Source organism: Drosophila miranda (assembly GCF_003369915.1).
Source record: "Drosophila miranda strain MSH22 chromosome Y unlocalized genomic scaffold, D.miranda_PacBio2.1 Contig_Y2_pilon, whole genome shotgun sequence".
NCBI classification, from domain to species: domain Eukaryota; kingdom Metazoa; phylum Arthropoda; class Insecta; order Diptera; family Drosophilidae; genus Drosophila; species Drosophila miranda.
The window spans coordinates 10,751,190-10,769,821 of NW_022881614.1; the positions used below are offsets into that span (position 1 = coordinate 10,751,190).

At 42.7% G+C, this 18,632-nt stretch overlaps 3 protein-coding genes and 1 pseudogene across 3 annotated transcripts; 2 read left to right on the plus strand and 2 right to left on the minus strand.

The window, feature by feature from the left end:
• Positions 1-1,588: 1,588 nt before the first annotated feature.
• Positions 1,589-4,082, minus strand: LOC117193661 (mediator of RNA polymerase II transcription subunit 24-like). Its single transcript, XM_033398400.1, has 3 exons — positions 3,853-4,082; positions 2,103-2,189; positions 1,589-2,040 (listed from the first exon to the last, which is right to left on the minus strand). The coding sequence occupies exons 1-3, from the start codon at positions 3,940-3,942 to the stop codon at positions 1,840-1,842; spliced, it is 378 nt and encodes a 125-aa protein (XP_033254291.1). The 5' UTR covers positions 3,943-4,082; the 3' UTR covers positions 1,589-1,839.
• LOC117193660 (chaperone protein DnaJ-like) lies at positions 2,304-3,821 on the plus strand. The gene is made up of 2 exons (XM_033398399.1): positions 2,304-2,920; positions 2,987-3,821. Exons 1-2 carry the CDS (start codon positions 2,380-2,382, stop codon positions 3,718-3,720), a joined length of 1,275 nt encoding a protein of 424 aa, XP_033254290.1. The 5' UTR covers positions 2,304-2,379; the 3' UTR covers positions 3,721-3,821.
• An 8,872-nt stretch (positions 4,083-12,954) lies between the features above and the next one.
• LOC117193138 (mediator of RNA polymerase II transcription subunit 24-like) lies at positions 12,955-15,471 on the minus strand. Its single transcript, XM_033397868.1, has 3 exons — positions 15,225-15,471; positions 13,507-13,593; positions 12,955-13,444 (listed from the first exon to the last, which is right to left on the minus strand). Exons 1-3 carry the CDS (start codon positions 15,312-15,314, stop codon positions 13,244-13,246), a joined length of 378 nt encoding a protein of 125 aa, XP_033253759.1. The 5' UTR covers positions 15,315-15,471; the 3' UTR covers positions 12,955-13,243.
• Positions 13,674-15,119, plus strand: LOC117193136 (annotated as a pseudogene).
• Positions 15,472-18,632: the final 3,161 nt, after the last annotated feature.

Here is an 18,632-nt window from a genome sequence, read left to right on the forward strand (position 1 = left end):
CCCGAATGTAAGATATGAATATTAGTTTACAAGATTTGAATATTAGTTTAAGATTTACTCATCGATAGTATTATAAGAAATACCAATGTACTCGATATATCGATACTTGTCCTCGACAAGTATCGATATGCCAACACACATTCATTCGAATACGCCGATCAAGAAAGAAGAACATATAATAAAACCGTGCTATTAAAAGTTTACAATACTTTAATTTTGACGATATACTTTTTTTTAATTATATTTATTTTTTAAGTAATGACATGCATTTTTCCACTTTACAACAAATCGCAGTCTCGTGCTCCTCTGGTTTTTGAGGACTTTTTAATAAAAGGTATTTTGTTAGTTCATGCTTGCATTGGACGCAATATGTTTTTTAGCGACAGCATGCTGCCGTAATTCGCACAACTTGGACCCAATTTTTGCTTTATAAAAGCAGCTGTACGATTTTGTGGGGTCAGCTGGCACGTTGCGTAGACACTCCATAAATTAATCAAAATTTAACCAGAAATTGTGGAAATATTGATTATAAGACACTTTCGGCATTTTCTCTTATGTAAATGTGCAAACATGTGCAATACTGTGGTATGACTAAAATTTATCAACGAAAGATTACTATACATTTATACACAAAATTGGATGATATACCAAAATAAGAACTATTTCTTGTTTTTTATTGAATTTTATGATTTTCCCGCTAAAAATTAACAAATATTTCAATAAAATCAAAAAACAGAAATTTTGCTGTACTAATTATTTTAAGCCAAAATAAGCTAAATGAACCTTTGAATAAGCTAGATTTCAAGCTATAAGCATTTCAAATATTTTTCGAGCTATTTGGTTTTAAAATAAGCCAAATCTAGCTTAAAATAAGCGAAAATGGCAACACCGCACCGTAGAGGTGTAAACAGTGTGAGCGCGGATTTATCGATAAAATATACCGTCCGACCCTCAGAAATCACTAACCATACAGTATATAGATGTGCCAGTTCATACAACGAAAGCGTCACACATTGGCTAGCGCGTTCAGTACCCCAGAGTGACGTCATCATGAGAGAGAGAGCGCAGAGAGAACATCTTTGCATGTGTTAGTACACACGCAATATGTTTCGACAAAAATATGTGATTGTATGCTTATTCAGATTTTTTGAACTCTCTCAGGTCTGGTTCTGTTTTGCCACCAGCATGTTTTAGTGTATGGGTGCACATGCATTCTCACGTACTTTGCGTGTGTGTGTTTAGTATTGCTGGCCGCTAGAACTGAAATTTGAGTTTGGTTCTTGTTTTGGGTCTTTTGATGGACTGACCTACCGCCGCAAAATTAATGAATAATGGGGGTATGGTACACTAGGGCGCGGGAAATGAAATACAAGCTGTTATTTGTTTGATTTATACCACAAAATATAAAATATTATAATAATATAATTACACATTTATTTCCTTATTTTAAACAGGTTTATTATAAATTATAAAAATTATGCAAACGCCGTCGGTTCTCGACTTTTTTTTTTATTATTACTAAAACAATGATGTATCTAAATATACAATATAAGAAAAAATATATATATACTTAAATAAATTTGCATAAATACATATATATATTTCTTTCTATAAATAGAGGATATGCCTTAAGAATGTTCATATATGTAACTACATATATGTATATACGTAAATACATACATATGTACTTAAAGTCGCCGCTCAAATTGGCTCCCGATTGAAGATCGGTACCCAGGGAACACCACGAGGAGGCCATTATATATTAAATGGGGTGAAAAATTAATCTGACCTTTGAGTCGACTTGATATGACTTAATTTCAAGACTTTTAAGTAATTAAGTCACATCCATGTTCCCCGCCTAAAATTAAATCTGTTAGATATATGTACATACATATGTATGTATGTATGTACTAGAAACTCCAGCAGCGATGTGATGCAGTAGATACGCTCCAGTTTATCATATCTGGCTATGCAGCGGAGCACTGCGGCATGCGAGACGAGGTGGGCACACAACGAGTGCTTCAGGTAGTTGAGTACCAGCTGAGAGGACAAAATTCATAATGGTTTAAGTTAAGGTCAAATATCAAGGAGGTAACACTCACTGGATTGGCTGTGGAGCCAATCAGCGCCTGCTGCATGAGGCAATCGGCCAAATTGTACACATCTCCACTGACGCCTCGGGGCAGCACCTGAAAATCGGAGGCACAATATTTATTAAATTATAAAACATCTATCTATGCCTTTCCTGTCAAGGCTTCATAGGGCTTCCGGCCGAATCTCCAAACCAATCAGTGCTATCCTAACTATTGTAAAACTGACATCGTAAAAAAATCAAGTCAGCTTATTTCTGGTCTATTTATTCTGAATTTTGGCAAGAATATGTCCCGCTTAAGTCTTTTGAGCAACCGCGCGCTTCTGCTAAGACGAACCACATTGGCCAGACTATACATAGGCCGCTGTCCTCTGAAAGCTGAGAGAGGGTACGCCGCGTACCAATTTAAACAACCCAAGACATTTTACTATCCAGATCGTAAACAAGAAGCGGAACGTAAGAGTGGCGTTACCACTGAACAAGCGCAACGTCAGCTCGAAGATGGCGGCAAGCCAAAGGACTTTTACTACAAGGTCCTAGGCGTCGGCAAGTACGCTACCAGCAAGGAAATACGCAACGCCTACTTGATGCTAGCCAAGCGCTATCATCCCGACAAAATGGGCTCGGGGAGGTCCCTAAAACACTTTCAGGAGATCTCCAATGCCTATCATATTCTGACAGATGAAAACAAAAGGCTGGAGTACGATCAACTGGGGGGTGTCAAGGACGAGAAGGCGTTCCTCGAGCAAGCAACTGTGAATCCGACGATCTTGGGGCAAAAGCTGGACGAGGCTAAGAAACTTCAGGCGGAGACAGACGCAAACGATGGTGAGCTGTCGTGTCAATGTGTCCTTGCAACCCCTAGATTAAATAGTAGTCTCCCCTCCCGTATAGAAATCAATAATCTGAAGCAGCTGAATGGCAAGAGCTTTGAATTGAGTCTTAGCTTCGAAGAAGCCGCCAATGGGTGCAAGAAGCGCGTGGACATACGCTACCTGCGGAAGTGTGGCAAGTGCGGCGGCAAGTCGCAGTTGATGACGCATCGTGATGTCGGGAAGGAGCCATGCCGACGCTGCAATGGCGCAGGCAAGGTGACCAAGCGGACGGTGACCTTTACGGCCGAAAAGACATGTGAACACTGTAAAGGAAAGGGATTCATCAACCGCCGCGACTGCGAGCCGTGTGGCAACCGCGGTTTCATAGCATCCGGTGTCGAGGTGCTGGTTAAGGTACCGCCTGGATCTAAGGACGGCGATGTTATCACCATCCAAAACCCGAATACCCAAGAACGTGTTAATTATCGCCTGGTGGTCGAACGCAGCGACTACTTTCGCCGATATGGCCTTGATGTCCATAGTGACAAGCTGATAACTATATCGCAAGCCATTTTAGGCGGAAGGTTCACTGTTCGCGGCCTCCACGAGCCTGTGGAAATACGCGTTGACCCAGGAACGCAGACAAATAGTGAGATAATAATCAAGAGCAAGGGCATACGCTGCGAGAATGGAGTGGGCAACCACGTAGTAACTTTGAAAGTTTTCATACCTACAAAACTTTCAATGAAGCAGCGTCTTCTGATCCTGAGTTTAGCCCAGGCAGAAGATCCCATTTTCGAGCGCAAAACCTAAAAAACAAATAGCATAGCGCTTCAAAACTAATCTTGTTAAATTTTCTGTTAAATTACTCTGTCAATTACTCTGTTAAATAATGTTTAAATTAAGTATGCATTTCAAACGACAAACTATTTGATTGTTGCTTGCCTTCTTTATGTTGATGCCCCATTGAGAGTCCGACCAGCGTTCTCGCCACGCCAAATAGATGAGCTGAAGGATTTTGTTGTTCTCCTTCATATCCCTCGCTCAAACTCCACTCTCCTTCCGTGATGCAGTTACTTCTTTATTTTAAATTTTTAAGTAACTAAATTTTGTTACTTTTCAGTTGTTTTCTTTTTTTTAGAGCACCGCACCGTAGTAGTGCTGCCAGATTTTGAGAGTCCCCCCATAAGCTAGATTGAAGAAAAAAATAAGCTAGAACAAGCTAAAAATTAAAAACAAATAGTTTAAAAATAAGCTAACCATAAAAACACATCAAAATCATAGATACTTTAATTTTGACGATATACTTTTTATACCCGATACTCAAAATGAGTATTGGGGTATATTAGATTTGTGGTAAAAGTGGATGTGTGTAACGTCCAGAAGGAATCGTTTCCGACCCCATAAAGTATATATATTCTTGATCAGCATCAATAGCCGAGTCGATTGAGCCCTGCCTGTCTGTCCGTCCGTCCGTCTGTCCGTCCCCTTCAGCGCCTAGTGCTCAAAGACTATAAGAGCTAGAGCAACGATGTTTTGGATCCAGACTTCTGTGATATGTCACTGCTACAAAAATATTTCAAAACTTCGCCCCGCCCACTTCTGCCCACACAAAGGACGAAAATCTGTGGCATCCACAATTTTAAAGATATGAGAAAACCAAAAACGTAGAGTTGTAGAGAATGACCATATCTTTAAGACTGCGGAATCTGAATTGGATCGTATTATTATTAAAGCCAGCATCAAGAAAACAATTTAATTTTTTCTCGCCCTGTCTCTCTCTAACACACACGTAGCATAGCCGGCTTTGCTTAGAGTAAAACATTAGCGCCTAGATCTCAGAGACTACAAAAGCTAGAGCAACCAAATTTGGTATCCACACTCCTAATATATCGGACCGAGACGAGTTTGTTTCAAAATTTCGCCACACCCCCTTCCGCCCCCGCAAAGGACGAAAATCTGGGGATATTCAAAAATCTCAGAGACTATTAAGGCTAGAGTAACCAAATTTGGTATCGGCACTCCTGTTAGATCTAACTATAAAACGTGTATCTCAAAATTTCGCCCCACCCCCTTCCGCCCACACAAAGGACGAAAATCTGTTGCATCCACAATATTGCACATTCGAGAAAACTAAAAATGCAGAATCATAGATAATGACAATATCTATCAGATTGCTGAATCTGGATCAGATCAGATCATTTTTATAGCCAATAGGAAGAAATCAATTTGCAGTGGCTACGCAGCGCCCGACGTCACGCTCAGACTGATTTTCTGTCTCTCTCGCACGCACTCTTTGTCGTGTCGTTTAATATTAGCGGCGTCTGCCGGAGGAGAGCCATACTGACTTAGTATCGGGTATAACCGTAGAGTTGCGGTGTCCGCAGCAACTCACAACGTTCCCCCTAGTTTTTAATTATATTTATTTTTTAAGTAATGACATGCATTTTTCCACTTTACAACAAATCGCAGTCTCGTGCTCCTCTGGTTTTTGAGGACTTTTTAATAAAAGGTATTTTGTTAGTTCATGCTTGCATTGGACGCAATATGTTTTTTAGCGACAGCATGCTGCCGTAATTCGCACAACTTGGACCCAATTTTTGCTTTATAAAAGCAGCTGTACGATTTTGTGGGGTCAGCTGGCACGTTGCGTAGACACTCCACAAATTCATCAAAATTTAACCAGAAATTGTGGAAATATTGATTATAAGACACTTTCGGCATTTTCTCTTATGTAAATGTGCAAACATGTGCAATACTGTGGTATGACTAAAATTTATCAACGAAAGATTACTATACATTTATACACAAAATTGGATGATATACCAAAATAAGAACTATTTCTTGTTTTTTATTGAATATTATGATTTTCCCGCTAAAAATTAACAAATATTTCAATAAAATCAAAAAACAGAAATTTTGCTGTACTAATTATTTTAAGCCAAAATAAGCTAAATGAACCTTTGAATAAGCTAGATTTCAAGCTATAAGCATTTCAAATATTTTTCGAGCTATTTGGTTTTAAAATAAGCCAAATCTAGCTTAAAATAAGCGAAAATGGCAGGACCGCACCGTAGATGTGTAAACAGTGTGACCGCGGATTTATCGATAAAATATACCGTCCGACCCTCAGAAATCACTAACCATACAGTATATAGATGTGCCAGTTCATACAACGAAAGCGTCACACACTGGCTAGCGCGTTCAGTACCCCAGAGTGACGTCATCATGAGAGAGAGAGCGCAGAGAGAAAATCTTTGCATGTTTATTGTATGGTTTTTCAGATTTTTTAAACTCTCTCAGGTCTGGGTGCACTTGCATTCTCACGTACTTTGCGTGTGTGTGTTTAGTATTGCTGGCCGCTAGAACTGAAATTTGAGTTTGGTTCTTGTTTTGGGTCTGTTGATGGACTGACCTACTGCCACAAAATAAATGAAGAATGGGCAGGGGGTGGGGGTATGGTACACTAGGGCGCGGGAAATGAAATAAAAGCTGTTATTTGTTTGATTTATACCACAAAATATAAAATATTACAATAATATAATTACACATTTATTTCCTTATTTTAAACAGGTTTATTATAAATTATAAAAATTATGCAAACGCCGTCGGTTCTCGACTTTTTTGTTTATTATAACTAAAACAATGATGTATATAAATATACAATATAAGAAAAAATATATACATATATACTTAATTAAATTTGCATAAATATATATGTGGAGATAATGTTTTTTATCCCCAATCGGCCGACTAATTATTTCGAATTAAATAAAACTCGGCGCAGAAATAAAATTACGATATGTTCTTTAATGCGTGACATCCAAATTGCAAGTGGGGCTTGCCTGCCCTTTACATTGCCGCTCCGATCGCTAAGCGCAGCTTCGCTCGGCCGACGTCGGTAGGCAGACGCAAAGCGGAGATAGCGAAGAGCGAGCTGGCAGAGAGCGTTTAGCAGGGCAAGCAAGCGCAGAGCTTTAACAAACAAATGAGTGACATAGACATAAGTCACAAACAAAATAAGCGGCTGAGGGCCAAGAATTAGGTGCTATTTGGCAAGCAGCTAATCGGCTGGGTTCTGCTCCGAACATTCACCCCCCGTTGGAAGGCAAAGGCTTTCAACAGATCCATCCTGAAGGGGCAGAACCGCTATTTTTCCAACGGCCCTCTTGAAAAGGCCTTTTTGAGTGCGGATGACGGCTACTCTGATGGTTCCATCTTTTCCTGGGATGACGCTCTCAATGCGGCCAAGCGGCCACCTTAATGGTGGCAGCGTTTCCTCCTTGATCATGACGAGCGCTCCTAGCTTGATGTTTGGAGACGATGACCGCCACTTGCTCCGCTCCTGAAGAATCGAAAGATACGCCGTGCTCCATTTTCTCCAAAACGCCTGCTTCATTTGACCCAGCCGCTGCCATCGACTAAGTAGGTTGACCCGGAGATGCGCCACATCTGGCTCGTCGAATGCAGCTTTCGGGGCTCCATTGAGAAAGTGGTTTGGCGTGAGCACATCTAGATCATCGGGACTTTCTGTAATTGCATAAAGCGGACGGGAATTTAACAAAGCAGAGATTTCACAAGCCAAGGTCTGAATTTCATCAAGAGTAAAAATGTAGGTCCCGACGATGCGATGAAAATGATATTTAGCTGCTTTAACAGCCGCCTCCCACAAACCCCCAAAATGAGGTGAGCGAGGGGGGATGAATTTCCAGTCGATTCCACTAGAAACGCAGAGATGTGACACAGCCGACGTATGAGGATCGCTGAGGAACATTTGCCGAAGCTCCAAAAGCTCATTTTTTTGCTCCTACAAAATTTGTAGCGTTGTCTGACCAGATGATTCGAGGTTTGGGACGTAGACTTATAAAACGCCTTAATGCTGCCAGAAAGGATTCTGTAGATAGATCCCGAACGACTTCCAAATGAGTTGCTTTGGTGCTAAAGCATACGAAGACAGCGATGTAACATTTGATAGGAGGCCTGCTTCTGACTTCCGACTTGTGATAAAAGGGTCCGCAAAAATCAACGCCCGTTGTGTGGAATGCTGGATTAGTCCTTACGCGATCCGCAGGCAAGTTTCCCATGATATGTTCCCTCAGCACTGGCTTCAAACGAAAGCATCTAACACATTTGCGAATGATTCCCGCAACATATTTGCGTCCGCCAATAGGCCAGAATTTTTGCCGAAGCAGTCCGAGCAATCCTTGAGCTCCTGCGTGGAGAAACCTTTCGTGAAAGAAGATAATAATAGAGACAGTGACAGGATGTCCCTTAGGAAGCAGGATCGGGTGCTTCGCGTCGTAGTCCAATTCGGCATTTTGGAGGCGGCCTCCAACACGCAGCAATCCAAAGCTATCCAGAAATGGATTCAGTGAGGCCATCGTGCTTTTTGGGGGTAGGGCCTGTTTGCTGGCGAGGGCCCTTATCTCTTCCGAAAATTGTTGCTGCTGTATTGCCCTTATGAGCAAATGCGTACCATTTTTGATGTCGATTACGGTAAGTTGACCCTTCGACCGCGCTATGCCTTTGTCCTTGAGAATGTAGAATCGATATATGTAAGCAAAGACGCGCTGCATGGATCCGAATGAGTTTTGAAATTTGCAATCGTACGATACATCCCTTTCGTTTGAAACAACCAATGCTGCATGACGACGTTCTGGTACATCGGTCGGCAATTGCAAGCCTGCAGGCCACTCTGAGCTCTCAAGACGCAAGAATGGTGGTCCAGAGATCCAAAGGCTGCTATCCATTAGTTCAGCGGGCGTGGCTCCACGTGATATGATGTCGGCAGGATTCAACTTTGTGGGCACGTGATGCCAAGTCATTCCAGCGGTGAGCTCCTGAATCCGCTGAACTCGATTAGAAACAAATATATTAAAATTCAATGGTGATTCTCGAATCCAGGCAAGGGCTATGGACGAATCCGACCAGCAATGTATTTGGCATGGAGCTGATAATCCCTTAACTATGGTGGACACTAGTTCGGCTAATACGAGGGCAGCGGACAGCTCAAGCTTGGGGATAGTCATACTTTTCAAGGGCGCGACTCTGGATTTAGAGCATAAGAGATGACTTTGCACAATGCCAAGAGCTTCCGAACGCATGTATACACAGGCGCCATATGCTGCTTGGCTCGCATCACAAAACGCGTGCATTTCTAATCTGGCTTGCTGCCGAAGCACGTAACGTGGAAACTTAAAGTTTTTAACCATCGACAACTGCGAAGTCAGCTCAATCCAAGTCGTATGTAGATCCTGGGGCAGGCTTTCGTCCCAATTCAATTTTAGGCTTTCGTTCCATAGCGACTGCATAAATATTTTAGCTTTTGTGATGATGGGAGAGATGAGCCCTAGAGGATCGTAGAACCTAGCTAGTGTAGACAGGACCGAACGCTTCGATATTGGGCCTGCAGCGGTTCCGACGTGAGCGAAGCTAAACAGAAGATTGTCCGTGGTGGGATCCCAAACTAGACCAAGCGCCTTGGTTACTTCAGTCCCGTCATGAAAGGTAAGGAACTTTTCGCGATCCGCCTCCGATACGCCTTCCAAAGCAGCGGGTTCATTGGAACACCATTTACGTATGGGAAAACATCCTTTCGAAAGTAGCTCCTTTACCTGCTGACGAATTTTGATGACAGAATCAATGCTGTCCCCTCCAGATATGAGATCATCGACATAGAAATCTCTTCGAACAACATCAGCGCCAAGCGGAAAACGCAACTCTTCATCATTTGCCAATTGATGCATAGCACGAATTGCTAAGAAAGCGGCAGGTTTGGTTCCGTAAGTAACAGTCTCCAACTTGAACACCTGAATCTCCTCCTTCGGGTCATTGCGCCATAGGATGCACTGCACGTGCGTATCGGGATGGGAAACGCGTACACAGCGGTACATTTTGCAGATATCGCCACACAAGGCGACTTTAAAAAAGCGGAAACGAAGCAGAGTTATCAGAATTTTAGGTTGGATGGTGGGTCCAGCCATAAGCGCATCATTCAGTGATACTCCAGACGCTGTTTTGGCAGATCCATCGAACACTACGCGTAATTTGGTGGTTGTACTATCCTGCTTGTGGACGCAATGGTGAGGCAAGAAGTACTGCGGGAGGTCTGACTGCCGCGAAGCTGGCGACATGTGTCCTAAATCACGATACTCCTGAAGAAACTCCATATATTTTGCCTTAAGCTGTGCATTTTTTGCTAGCTTCCTCTCCAAATTGAGAAATCTACGTAGCGCCTGCTGATACGATTCTCCTAATTCCTCTAGACTGAATTTGGTTGGCAAACGCACGGAGTAAGCTCCGGACTCTAGGCGAATGCAGTTTGTGACGAAATGCTGTTCGCAATGAACATCTTCCTCCGAAATTGATGAGGGCGAATAATCTCCATCGACTTCCCAAAACCGCCTTACAATATCGCACAAATTAGTCTCGCAAGCGGAGATGACAGGGGGATCTTCAACGGCTGCTAGCGCCGCACGGGCTTTCTCAGAGTTTTTAATACTTCCTGACACTATCCAGCCAAGTTTCGTCTTCTGCAATGTTGGCAATTGGTCTGACAGTCGAATCTGTCCAACGCACATTAATTCGAAAAACAAACCAGCACCTATCAACAGATCGACACGCTGGGGCTTGGCGAAATTAGGATCAGCTAGTTTTAGGTTATTTGGCATTGGCCAATCCTTTGCGTCTAGGCCGAAGTTAGGCTGCATTCCTGTGATTGAGGCAGTGATAATTGCAGAGAGGAAACCGCGATAGCTTTCGTCTTGAGATTGCAGGACGATGTCCACAGCCTTGCTGGATGGTAGAATTGACTCTCCAATACCGGCGATTTTAACGTGAGACGGGTGAGGATCTAACTGCAGCTGATTGGCGAGTCTCGATGTTATAAAGTTAACCTGAGAAGCGGAATCTAAAATGGCACGACATGGAATAAGCGATCCAAAACGGCCCCTGACATATACGATTGCAGTAGCTAGCAGCACGTTTTGGCTAGGCAGAGATTTTTGACTCGAGGGGGAGGGCTAATATATTTGCTTGCTACTAGGGCACTTGCAGGATCATGCTGGGTCGATTCCGTGCTCGGCGACGGCAACTCAGCGTCAGCGCCCGACTGCATGTGGAGCAGTGTGTGATGCTTGGCTTGGCAATTTCTACATGCCCCTGACTTGCAGCGTTGTAATGAATGGCCTTTGTTGAGGCAGTTTAGACATAAATGGCGCTTCTTCACCTCCTTGTATCGAGAAAAAACAGGGAGATCTATAAATGCCTGGCATCGGGATATGTAGTGATCGGAGGATTTGCAATACTTGCATGTTGAGCTATTATGATCGTTAATGGAGGTGATTAGGGTGCTAGGTTTACTTTCTCCCACCTGCTGGCTAGGAATTGTTACCATAGCCGATCCCAAATTTTCCAGCATCCGACATCTTGCTTCCAAGAATGAGGCCATGCTTGACCACCGAGGCAATCCTGACGTCGGCAAGTTCTCTTCCCATTTCTCCTTGGTCTTGTGGTCCAATTTCGTGCCTATGATGAAGATCAGCAACCCATCGGAAATCTCCTGCGGGGTCGCCAAGGTCTGAAGTGCACGCAAGTGCGAATTGATTTTATCGCTGAGCGCGCGCAAGCCGATAGCCGAGCCCTTCTCCACCCCTTGCAGCCCGAAAATAGCCTTGACGTGTGCCTGAAAATGTAACAGTTTATTATCGAATCGCAACATTAGTAAATTCAACGCCTTGTCGTAATTCTCCTCAGAAAGTTCCAAGGAACGAATCGTATCCAGCGCAGCACCATCTAGACATCCACGAAGATATTGGAATTTTTCGATGATTGGTATACGATGGTCTTTGTGCACCATTGTCGAAAACATCGCGTGGAATTCTGGCCAATCCATGTAGCTCCCACTGAATCGCGGAAGCTGCAACTCGGGCATTCGAGAACGGCCTGTACTATTATAGGCGAACAACGACGAATTCCCCTCGAGAGTATGCCGAGCCGTTGAATTGGCAACATTTACCGTGCGAGCAGCCATCAACTCCCGCGACAGCCTGGACCTAACCTTGACATAAACATTCGAAAAGTCTAGCCGGGCATCATGGGCTAACTGCAGGAAATCCAGCCTTTCAAGGCTCGTTTGAGCGGCATCGAAATCCGCATTCATTCGCTCGATTTGCTCTAAGCGAGCTTGAAGTTCTGCCTCATCTAACTCGGCAAGCTCTTCCTTGGTAAGAAAGCGATCCATGGCCTTTAGTTGGCGCGCGATGGACTCGGCCTTGTGCTTGTAGAAATCTACATCACTCGGCATTGCTGCGTTCGCGACATTGGTAGGCTCAGGTGCTGCCATGTTGAGGTTTTAAAAGAGTCACTCAGCACGACCGAAAAAGACACCCTGTATACGTATAAACGTGGGAACCGAAAGCAAAGGGATTACAGCTAATGCCTTTAGCTGTGCGGCTGTGCGAGCTGTCCGATTCCGCTTTGTACTCCGCTTGTGTGTATTAGTGAGTTCGCTGCACTGCCTACCGCACTGCACTGACCGAATTGTCGCGACAGAGAAATTAATAGCCAGCAATGCGTGTATGTAGGTGTATGTAAGTGTGTTTTAGCACCGAATTGTGCTTAACCGCCGAAAATTTGCTAGGGCTAACGAATGTCGATCGCGAATGATTATTAATTGACACTGCAACTCTTCGATCACGTCGGGGTCACCAAATTTTATGTGGAGATAATGTTTTTTATCCCCAATCGGCCGACTAATTATTTCGAATTAAATAAAACTCGGCGCAGAAATAAAATTACGATATGTTCTTTAATGCGTGACATCCAAATTGCAAGTGTGGCTTGCCTGCCCTTTACATTGCCGCTCCGATCGCTAAGCGCAGCTTCGCTCGGCCGACGTCGGTAGGCAGACGCAAAGCGGAGATAGCGAAGAGCGAGCTGGCAGAGAGCGTTTAGCAGGGCAAGCAAGCGCAGAGCTTTAACAAACAAATGAGTGACATAGACATAAGTAACAAACAAAATAAGCGGCTGAGGGCCAAGAATTAGGTGCTATTTGGCAAGCAGCTAATCGGCTGGGTTCTGCTCCGAACAATATATAGATTTATTTCTATAAACAGAGAATATGCCTTAAGAATGTTCATATATGTAACTACATATATGTATATACGTAAATACATACATATGTACTTAAAGTCGCCGCTCAAATTGGCTCCCGATTGAAGATCGGTACCCAAAGAACCCCACGAGGAGGCCATTATATATTAAATGGGGTCAAAAATTAATCTGACCTTTGAGTCGACTTGATATGACTTAATTTCAAGACTTTTAAGTAATTAGGTCACATCCATTTTCCCCGCCTAAAATTAAATCTGTTAGATATATGTACATACATATGTATGTATGTATGTACTAGAAACTCCAGCAGCGATGTGATGCAGTAGATACGCTCCAGTTTATCATATCTGGCTATGCAGCGGAGCACTACGGCATGCGAGACGAGGTGGGCACACAACGAGTGCTTCAGGTAGTTGAGTACCAGCTGAGAGGACAAAAATCATAATGGTTTAAGTTAAGGTCAAATATCAAGGAGGTAACACTCACTGGATTGGCTGTGGAGCCAATCAGCGCCTGCTGCATGAGGCAATCGGCCAAATTGTACACATCTCCACTGACGCCTCGGGGCAGCACCTGAAAATCGGAGGCACAATATTTATTAAGTTATAAAACATCTATCTATGCCTTTCCTGTCAAGGCTTCATAGGGATTCCGGCCGAATCTCCAAACCAATCAGTGCTATCCTAACTATTGTAAAACTGACATCGTAAAAAAATCAAGTCAGCTTATTTCTGGTCTATTTATTCTGAATTTTGGCAAGAATATGTCCCGCTTAAGTCTCTTGAGCAACCGCGCGCTTCTGCTAAGACGAACCACATTGGCCAGACTATACATAGGCCGCTGTCCCCTGAAAGCTGAGAGAGGGTACGCCGCGTACCAATTTAAACAACCCAAGACATTTTACTATCCAGATCGTAAACAAGAAGCGGAACGTAAGAGTGGCGTTACCACTGAACAAGCGCAACGTCAGCTCGAAGATGGCGGCAAGCCAAAGGACTTTTACTACAAGGTCCTAGGCGTCGGCAAGTACGCTACCAGCAAGGAAATACGCAACGCCTACTTGATGCTAGCCAAGCGCTATCATCCCGACAAAATGGGCTCGGGGAGGTCCCTCCAATGCCTATCATATTCTGACAGATGAAAACAAAAGGCTGGAGTACGATCAACTGGGAGGTGTCAAGGACGAGAAGACGTTCCTCGAGCAAGCAACTGTGAATCCGACGATCTTGGGGCAAAAGCTGGACGAGGCTAAGAAACTTCAGGCGGAGACAGACGCAAACGATGGTGAGCTGTCGTGTCAATGTGTCCTTGCAACCCCTAGATTAAATAGTAGTCTCCCCTCCCGTATAGAAATCAATAATCTGAAGCAGCTGAATGGCAAGAGCTTTGAATTGAGTCTTAGCTTCGAAGAAGCCGCCAATGGGTGCAAGAAGCGCGTGGACATACGCTACCTGCGGAAGTGTGGCAAGTGCGGCGGCAAGTCGCAGTTGATGACGCATCGTGATGTCGGGAAGGAGCCATGCCGACGCTGCAATGGCGCAGGCAAGGTGACCAAGCGGACGGTGACCTTTACGGCCGAAAAGACATGTGAACACTGTAAAGGAAAGGGATTCATCAACCGCCGCGACTGCGAGCCGTGTGGCAACCGCGGTTTCATGGCATCCGGTGTCGAGGTGCTGGTTAAGGTACCGCCTGGATCTAAGGACGGCGATGTTATCACCATCCAAAACCCGAATACCCAAGAACGTGTTAATTATCGCCTGGTGGTCGAACGCAGCGACTACTTTCGCCGATATGGCCTTGATGTCCATAGCGACAAGCTGATAACTATATCGCAAGCCATTTTAGGCGGCAGGTTCACTGTTCGCGGCCTCCACGAGCCTGTGGAAATACGCGTTGACCCAGGAACGCAGACAAATAGTGAGATAATAATCAAGAGCAAGGGCATACGCTGCGAGAATGGAGTGGGCAACCACGTAGTAACTTTGAAAGTTTTCATACCTACAAAACTTTCAATGAAGCAGCGTCTTCTGATCCTGAGTTTAGCCCAGGCAGAAGATCCCATTTTCGAGTGCAAAACCTAAAAATCAAATAGCATAGCGCTTCAAAACTAATCTTGTTAAATTTTCTGTTAAATTACTCTGTTAAATAATGTTTAAATTAAGTATGCATTTCAAACGACAAACTATTTGATTGTTGCTTGCCTTCTTTATGTTGATGCCCCATTGAGAGTCCGACCAGCGTTCTCGCCACGCCACATAGATGAGCTGAAGGATTTTGTTGTTCTCCTTCATGTCCCTCGCTCAAACTCCACTCTCCTTCCGTGATGCAGTTACTTCTTTATTTTAAATTTTTAAGTAACTAAATATTGTTACTTTTCAGTTGTTTTCTTTTTTTTTAGAGCACCGCACCGTAGTAGTGCTGCCAGATTTTGAGAGTCCCCATAAGCTAGATTGAAGAAAAAAATAAGCTAGAACAAGCTAAAAACGAGGGGGAACGTTGTGAGTTGCTGCGGACACCGCAACTCTACAGTTATACCCGATACTAAGTCAGTATGGCTCTCCTCCGGCAGACGCCGCTAATATTAAACGACACGACAAAGAGTGCGTGCGAGAGAGACAGAAAATCAGTCTGAGCGTGACGTCGGGCGCTGCGTAGCCAGTGCAAATTGATTTGTTCCTATTGGCTATAAAAATTATCTGATCTGGTCCAGATTCAGCAATCTGATAGATATGGTCGTTATCTATGATTCTGCGTTTTTAGTCTTCTCGAATGTGCAATATTGTGGATGCAACAGATTTTCGTATTTTGTGGGGGCGGAAAGGGGTGGGGCAAAATTCTGAGATATACGTTTTATAGTGAGATCTAACAGAAGTGCGGATACCAAATTTGGTTACTCTAGCCTTAATAGTCTTTGAGATTTGTGAATGCCCCAGATTTTCGTCCTTTGCGGGGGCGGAAGGGGGTGTGGCGAAATTTGGACACGAAACGATCAAGGTCCGATATCACAGGAGTGTGGATACCAAATTTGGTTGCTCTGGCTCTTATAGGTTCTGAGATCTTTGAACTCATATTTTGCAATTGGCAAAACCGACCATGAAACCTGTGTGTTAGAGAGAGACAGAGCGAGTAAGAATGAAATTGTTTTCTTGATTCTGGCTATAATAATTATACGATCTGGTTGAGATCTTACATTCTAAAACATATAGTCATCCTCTACGATTCTGCGTTTTTGGTTTTATCTTTAAAAATGTGGATGCCACAGATTTTCGTCCTTTGTGGGGGCGGAAGTGGGCGGGGCGAAGTTTTGAAATATTTTTGTAGCAGTGACATATCACAGAAGTCTGGATACAAAACATCGTTGCTCTAGCTCTTATAGACTTTGAGCACTAGGCGCTGAAGGGGACGGACAGACGGACTGACGGACAGACGGACGGACGGACAGACGGACAGACGGACAGACGGAGAGACAGACCTGGCTCAATCGACTCGGCTATTGATGCTGATCAAGAATATATATACTTTATGGGGTCGGAAACGATTCCTTCTGGACGTTACACACATCCACTTTTACCACAAATCTAATATACCCCAATACTCATTTTGAGTATCGGGTATAATTAAAAACAAATAGTTTAAAAATAAGCTAACCATAAAAACACATCAAAATCATAGATACTTTAGTTTTGACGATATACTTTTTTTTAATTATATTTATTTTTTAAGTAATGACTTGCATTTTTCCACTTTACAACAAATCGCAGTCTCGTGCTCCTCTGGTTTTTGAGGACTTTTTAATAAAAGGTATTTTGTTAGTTCATGCTTGCATTGGACGCAATATGTTTTTAGCGACAGCATGCTGCCGTAATTCGCACAACTTGGACCCAATTTTTGCTTTATAAAAGCAGCTGTACGATTTTGAGGGGTCAGTTGGCACGTTGCGTAAACACTCCATAAATTCATCAAAATTTAACCAGAAATGTGGAAATATTGATTATAAGACACTTTCGGCATTTTCTCTTATGTAAATGTGCAAACATGTGCAATACTGTGGTATGACTAAAATTTATCAACGAAAGATTACTATAAATTTATACACCAAATTGGATGATATACCAAAATAAGAACTATTTCTTGTTTTTTATTGAATTTTATGATTTTCCCGCTAAAAATTAACAAATATTTCAATAAAATCAAAAAACAGAAATTTTGCTGTACTAATTATTTTAAGCCAAAATAAGCTAAATGAACCTTTGAATAAGCTAGATTTCAAGCTATAAGCATTTCAAATATTTTTCGAGCTATTTGGTTTTAAATTAAGCCAAATCTAGCTTAAAATAAGCGAAAATGGCAACACCGCACCGTAGAGGTGTAAACAGTGTGACCGCGGATTTATCGATAAAATATACCGTCCGACCCTCAGAAATCACTAACCATACAGTATATAGATGTGCCAGTTCATACAACGAAAGCGTCACACATTGGCTAGCGCGTTCAGTACCCCAGAGTGACGTCATCATGAGAGAGAGAGCGCAGAGAGAACATCTTTGCATGTGTTAGTACACACGCAATATGTTTCGACAAAAATATGTGATTGTATGCTTATTCAGATTTTTTGAACTCTCTCAGGTCTGGTTCTGTTTTGCCACCAGCATGTTTTAGTGTATGGGTGCACATGCATTCTCACGTACTTTGCGTGTGTGTGTTTAGTATTGCTGGCCGCTAGAACTGAAATTTGAGTTTGGTTCTTGTTTTGGGTCTTTTGATGGACTGACCTACTGCCACAAAATAAATGAAGAATGGGCAGGGGGTGGGGGTATGGTACACTAGGGCGCGGGAAATGAAATAAGAGCTGTTATTTGTTTGATTTATACCACAAAATATAAAATATTACAATAATATAATTACACATTTATTTCCTTATTTTAAACAGGTTTATTATAAATTATAAAAATTATGCAAACGCCGTCGGTTCTCGACTTTTTTGTTTATTATAACTAAAACAATGATGTATCTAAATATACAATATAAGAAAAAATATATAAATAAATTTGCATAAATATATGTATATATTTCTTTCTATAAATAGAGGATATGCCTTAAGAATGTTCATATATGTAACTACATATATGTATATACGTAAATACATACATATGTACTTAAAGTCGCCGCTCGAATTGGCTCCCGATTGAAGATCGGTACCCAGGGAACACCACGAGGAGGCCATTATATATTAAATGGGGTCAAAAATTAATCTGACCTTTGAGTAGACTTGATATGACTTAATTTCAAGACTTTTAAGTAATTAAGTCACATCCATGTTCCCCGCCAAAAATTAAATCTGTTAGATATATGTACATACATATGTATGTATGTATGTACTAGAAACTCCAGCAGCGATGTGATGCAGTAGATACGCTCCAGTTTATCATATCTGGCTATGCAGCGGAGCACTGCGGCATGCGAGACGAGGTGGGCACACAACGAGTGCTTCAGGTGTTGAGTACCAGCTGAGAGGACAAAAATCATAATGGTTTAAGTTAAGGTGAAATATCAAGGAGGTAACACTCAGTGCAGGGCCTGCTGCATGAGGCAATCGGCCAAATTGTACA

Excerpts from the sequence above, each read along its gene's own strand:
- LOC117193660 (XM_033398399.1), top strand. The coding sequence starts at position 2,380 with ATGTCCCGCTTAAGTCTTTTGAGCAACCGCGCGCTTCTGCTAAGACGA. Across the intron at positions 2,921-2,986 it reads GGAGACAGACGCAAACGATG|AAATCAATAATCTGAAGCAG; the intron begins GTGAGCTGTCGT and ends CCTCCCGTATAG.
- LOC117193661 (XM_033398400.1), bottom strand. The coding sequence starts at position 3,942 with ATGAAGGAGAACAACAAAATCCTTCAGCTCATCTATTTGGCGTGGCGA. Across the intron at positions 2,190-3,852 it reads GGGGCATCAACATAAAGAAG|GTGCTGCCCCGAGGCGTCAG; the intron begins GCAAGCAACAAT and ends TCCGATTTTCAG. Across the intron at positions 2,041-2,102 it reads TTGGCTCCACAGCCAATCCA|CTGGTACTCAACTACCTGAA; the intron begins GTGAGTGTTACC and ends TTGTCCTCTCAG.
- LOC117193138 (XM_033397868.1), bottom strand. The coding sequence starts at position 15,314 with ATGAAGGAGAACAACAAAATCCTTCAGCTCATCTATGTGGCGTGGCGA. Across the intron at positions 13,594-15,224 it reads GGGGCATCAACATAAAGAAG|GTGCTGCCCCGAGGCGTCAG; the intron begins GCAAGCAACAAT and ends TCCGATTTTCAG. Across the intron at positions 13,445-13,506 it reads TTGGCTCCACAGCCAATCCA|CTGGTACTCAACTACCTGAA; the intron begins GTGAGTGTTACC and ends TTGTCCTCTCAG.